Here is a 4,565-nt window from a genome sequence, read left to right as displayed (position 1 = left end):
TACAGAACTGGCTCAAAGGTAGAGACAGAGGGTGGTGGTGGAGGGTTGTTTTTCAGACTGGAGGCCTGTGACCAGTGGAGTGCCACAAGGATCAGTGCTGGGTCCTCTACTTTTTGTCATTTACATAAACAATTTGGATGCGAGCATAAGAGGTACACTTAGTAAGTTTGCAGATGACACCAAAATTGGAGGTGTAGTGGACAGCGAAGAGGGTTACCTCAGATTACACCAGGATCTTGACCAGATGGGCCAATGTGCTGAGAAATGGCAGATGGAGTTTAATTCACATAAATGCAAGATGCTGCATTTTGGGAAAGCAAATCTTAGCGGGACTTATACACTTAATGGTAAGGTCCTAGGGAGTGTTGCTGAATGAAGAGACCTTGGAGTGCAGGTTCATAGCTCCTTGAAAGTGGAGTCGCAGGTAAGTAGGATAGTTAAGAAGGCGTTTGGTATGCTTTCATTTATTGGTCAGAGTATTGAGTACAGGAGTTGGGAGGTCATGTTGTGGCTGTATAGGACATTGGTTAGGCCACTGTTGGAATATTGCGTGCAATTCTGGTCTCCTTCATATTGGAAAAAATGTCGCGAAACTTGAAAGGTTTCAGAAAAGATTTACAAGGATGTTGCCAGTAATGGAGGATTTGAGCTATAGGGAGAGGCTGGGGTTGTTTTCCCTGGAGCATCGGAGGCTGAGGGGTGACCTTATAGAGGTTTACAAAATTATGAGGGGCATGGATAGGGTAAATAGGCAAAGTCTTTTCCCTGGGGTTGGGGAGTCCAGAACTAGAGGGCATAGGTTTAGGGTAAGAAGGAGAAGATGGAAAAGAGACCTAAGGGGCGACTTTTTCATGCAGAGGGTGTTACGATTCTGGAATGAGCTGCTAGAGGAAGTGGTGGAGGCTGGTCCAATTGCAACATTTAAAAGGCTCTTGGATGGGTATATGAATAGGAAGGGTTTGGAAGGATATGGGCCGGGACTAGATTGGGTTGGGATATCTGCTCGGCATGGACAGGTCGGACCAAAGCATCTGTTTCCATGCTGTACATCTCTATTATTCTATGACTTCCCAGAATGAAGGGTGTTCTGTTACAACAAAAGTTTAACAAGTTAACTTATATTCTTTGGAGTTTGAAAGAATGAGAGAGAATATTATTAAAACATGTAATATCCTGAAGGGCTTGCGAGTGTAGATGCTAGAGGATGTTTCCTTCAGTGGGGGTTCCTAGAACTACTGGACACCATTTCAAAATATGAGGTATCTCAAGATGGAGATAAACAAGATCTTCTTAGAAGATCTTGGTCTTTTGTATCTGGGCAAGAGAATTTCAGTGGAGCTTGAATTTGATAATCAAATATATTCATGGCTGAATCAGACAGATTTTTGATCACAAATTCAGAAGGACAGGCAGGAAAATAAAGTTAAGGTCACAGTCTATATTGCAATAGCATGGCATAGGTCGAATATTATTTGTAACTATTGAAGACACTACAAGTTTTTACTATTGAGGATATGTATTTATCTTTGTTGACCCCCTTTGCAGAATATCTCTTGGTGGATCGATGAAGGAACATCAAAAGGATAGATTGGTATGCATTAGTTTTATATGCCTTTCCTGTAGGGTACAGGGTAGGGAGGATATAGAAGTTAATTGTGATTCCAGCACACATTTAACTCTCAGATCTGCAGGCTGACTTATTTTAAAATTTAGATTTTAATATTTCCCTAATCTCATGATTTTCATGGTCTTGTTAAATCTATTTGAATTTCCAAATTAATTCACTATGAACCAAACTTCAAAACGTGCAGATTGATGTTTATTCCAAGTGCATATAACAAAATAAATTACAAAATTGAAACAGTACAATTTTAGAACCCTTCATGTTTCCATAGAGGAAAACCACCATGCAATTGCTGAGAGATTAGTGTTTAATTGTGATCAAAACTTATTTATAAAGTGGAGGAAAAATGGATTTTAATGTTCAGTTCTGTGAAGAACTGAGTTGTTTTTGTTAAAAAGGTCAAAGTCATTTTGAACAGTGAGATTAAGACCTCATTACTAAGAAATCACATGAAGTTAGCTAAATGACTCGGAATCTCTGTCAGAGATAATTGTTAACATTTTTGTTGACTTGAATAGTGCAACTGAAACATAGAGTACCCAGATTCAGGACATTTCAGAGAGATAAGATCTGTTATGCTAAGTGCTGCTACTTTGGTAGTCTCCAAACGCAGAGCAGAGAGGGAAAAGTACTGAGTTGCTTAGAAGAAAACCACAGAAGCATAAGGCTATAGAGTTGTCAGAGGAAGAGATTTTGCAAGACTGTTCAAAGGTTTGAGATTAAGGAACCCAATTTAGGTAGTAAGTGAGCTGAGTGAACGGTTTGTTCAACAGTTTCAGAAATTGATATTAGCTCAAGAAAATAATACTGAGTGAGTGTAAATTTGTCAAAAAGAAACCAATTACAGTTGTGCCAACTGAAAAAGAAGCTTTAGTGTAAAGAGAACTTTGAGTGTCAGAAAGATTGTTGGGGTAAAAGTATTGAATCCATCTTTCTAATGTTTGTAATGAATTTACTTCAGAGAGTGTTTAGTAATCTCTTTAACCTTTTGCATAATAAACTTGTGTTAAAAGTACATCAGCAGGCGCTAGTAAATATGCTGTGACTAACATCCATAAACAGAAAAGCAAAACTTATGATCTATCAAGCCCACTCTCTGACTTGTCCCGCATCACCATGAACTACAACCATAACAAATGTTTTTCTGAATGAGAAAGTAAAAAGTTTGAATTGCTGTTACAATTACTAGACTTTTTTTGTGTCCTGGTAATTCTAGGTAATACTGTAAACAGTGCACAATATTAAACAAATGCTTTGTTGTTTTCCTCAGGCTACTATAGTGACGGACTCAATGCCATCATTGTGTTTGCAGCATGTTTCCTGCCAGAGAGCAGTCGACCTGACTATAATTATATTATGGAAAATCTCTTTTTGTGAGTAGAATGTCAATATTTGTCTTAATGTTGTCCCTAAGTTACTGAACCAGCATGATCTATGGACTGCTACTTAACTAATTGGATGGATAAAGATTTTTTTGTATAGGCTAAAAAATAACTGCATGTGAATTTACAAAAAACTGATACATTCTAAACCTCAAATTCCAGTTCTGTAAAAACCTGTACAGTACACCTCAACATGACTCCCAGAATGTCCAGGGCATTTTTTGTTTTCCAGGTAACATATTGGATGTGTGTTTATTATTACCATGTGGTTAAATGCACTAGCAGTTAATGTATGCATCATCATGGTCCATAAATGGAAAATCAGTTGAAGGGCTTGTTAATCTGATATTGTAGAGGGATGGACATTGGCCAGAACATCCACGAAACATTGTGTTTCTCTTCAAAAGGTATAGTGGGATTTTAATGCCCATCTGAAGCACTAGATGCAGGTTTGATGTAGTACTCTATATTTTCACTTATGAAATAGCATGTTCAAAAATGTCTCAGCTGACCTCTCATTTGAAGAGCAATAACTGGAAAAGTTACATTTCTTTCATTAATCCTCAAAGGTGCTCAAGGTTATGCACTCATGGGGTGACATGGGTTGATCCCATGACCTGCTGAGAAAGTTGACAATGTTCCAACTGAGCCAACTGACACTTCTGAGCCAGGTCCAAAATTCAGCTTTATAGCCAATCAAAAGCATGAAGCCTGAAATGCAAACGCACAGTATTGGAAACACTCAGCAGCTGAGGTAGCATCTGCGGAGAGATGAAAGCTATTTCAAGTAGATAATTTTGTCATAACGAGATATTATGGGTGAACAGTTTGTGAGGAGGAATGGAGCAAAGGAAAGGGTGGATGTAGAGAGAGAATAAAGAGAATTAAAATCTTGCATACACAAGACGTGAATGATCAAGGTGGTTGGGTAAAGGATGTGAGATGGTTAAATAACCAGTGATAAAATGTGAAGGAACTGAAAGAGGTGAGAAAAAAGTACAGAAGTGAAATCATGAACTCTTCATTCAATCTGATGGTCATCTTATATTTCCCTATGATTTTCTTTTAGCCTCCTTTTGTTTTGCATGATTATCATAAAGTCTCCCATGGGGAACCGTGTCAAACACTTTACTGAAATCCATATAGATCACATCTACCGCTCTGCCCTCATCAATCCATTTTGTTACTTCCTCAAAAAACTCAATCAAGTTTGTGAGACATGATTTCCCACGCACAAAGCCACGTTGACTATCCTTAATCAGTCCTTGCCTTTCCAAATACATGTACATCCTGTCCCTCAGGACTCCCTCCAACAACTTGCCCACCACTGACGTCAGGCTCACTGGTCTATAGTTTCCTGGCTTGTCTTTACTGCCCTTCTTAAATAGTGGCATCACCTTAGCCAACCTCCAGTCTTCCGGCACCTCACCTGTGACTATCAATGATACAAATATCTCAGCAAGGGGCCCAGTAATCGCTTCTCTAGCTTCCCACTGAGTTCTAGGGTACACCTGATCAGGTCCTGGGGATTTATCCACCATTATGCATTTCAAGACATC

General features: G+C 38.9%; 1 protein-coding gene across 6 annotated transcripts in view; it reads left to right on the top strand.

The window, feature by feature from the left end:
* LOC122561080 (protein prune homolog 2-like) overlaps positions 1-4,565 on the top strand; it is a 424,382-nt gene that overhangs the window by 380,634 nt on the left and 39,183 nt on the right. For all 6 annotated transcript variants that reach the window (XM_043712461.1, XM_043712468.1, XM_043712477.1 and 3 more), the window contains one exon: positions 2,895-2,997. In XM_043712461.1, coding sequence (XP_043568396.1) covers positions 2,895-2,997 — 103 coding nt within the window. The remainder of the gene's footprint in view (positions 1-2,894; positions 2,998-4,565) is intronic.

This window comes from Chiloscyllium plagiosum, chromosome 2 (assembly GCF_004010195.1).
Source record: "Chiloscyllium plagiosum isolate BGI_BamShark_2017 chromosome 2, ASM401019v2, whole genome shotgun sequence".
Lineage (NCBI taxonomy): Eukaryota > Metazoa > Chordata > Chondrichthyes > Orectolobiformes > Hemiscylliidae > Chiloscyllium > Chiloscyllium plagiosum.
The sequence above is the reverse complement of the archived record's forward strand: the minus strand, read 5'-3'. Positions and strand labels throughout refer to the sequence as shown.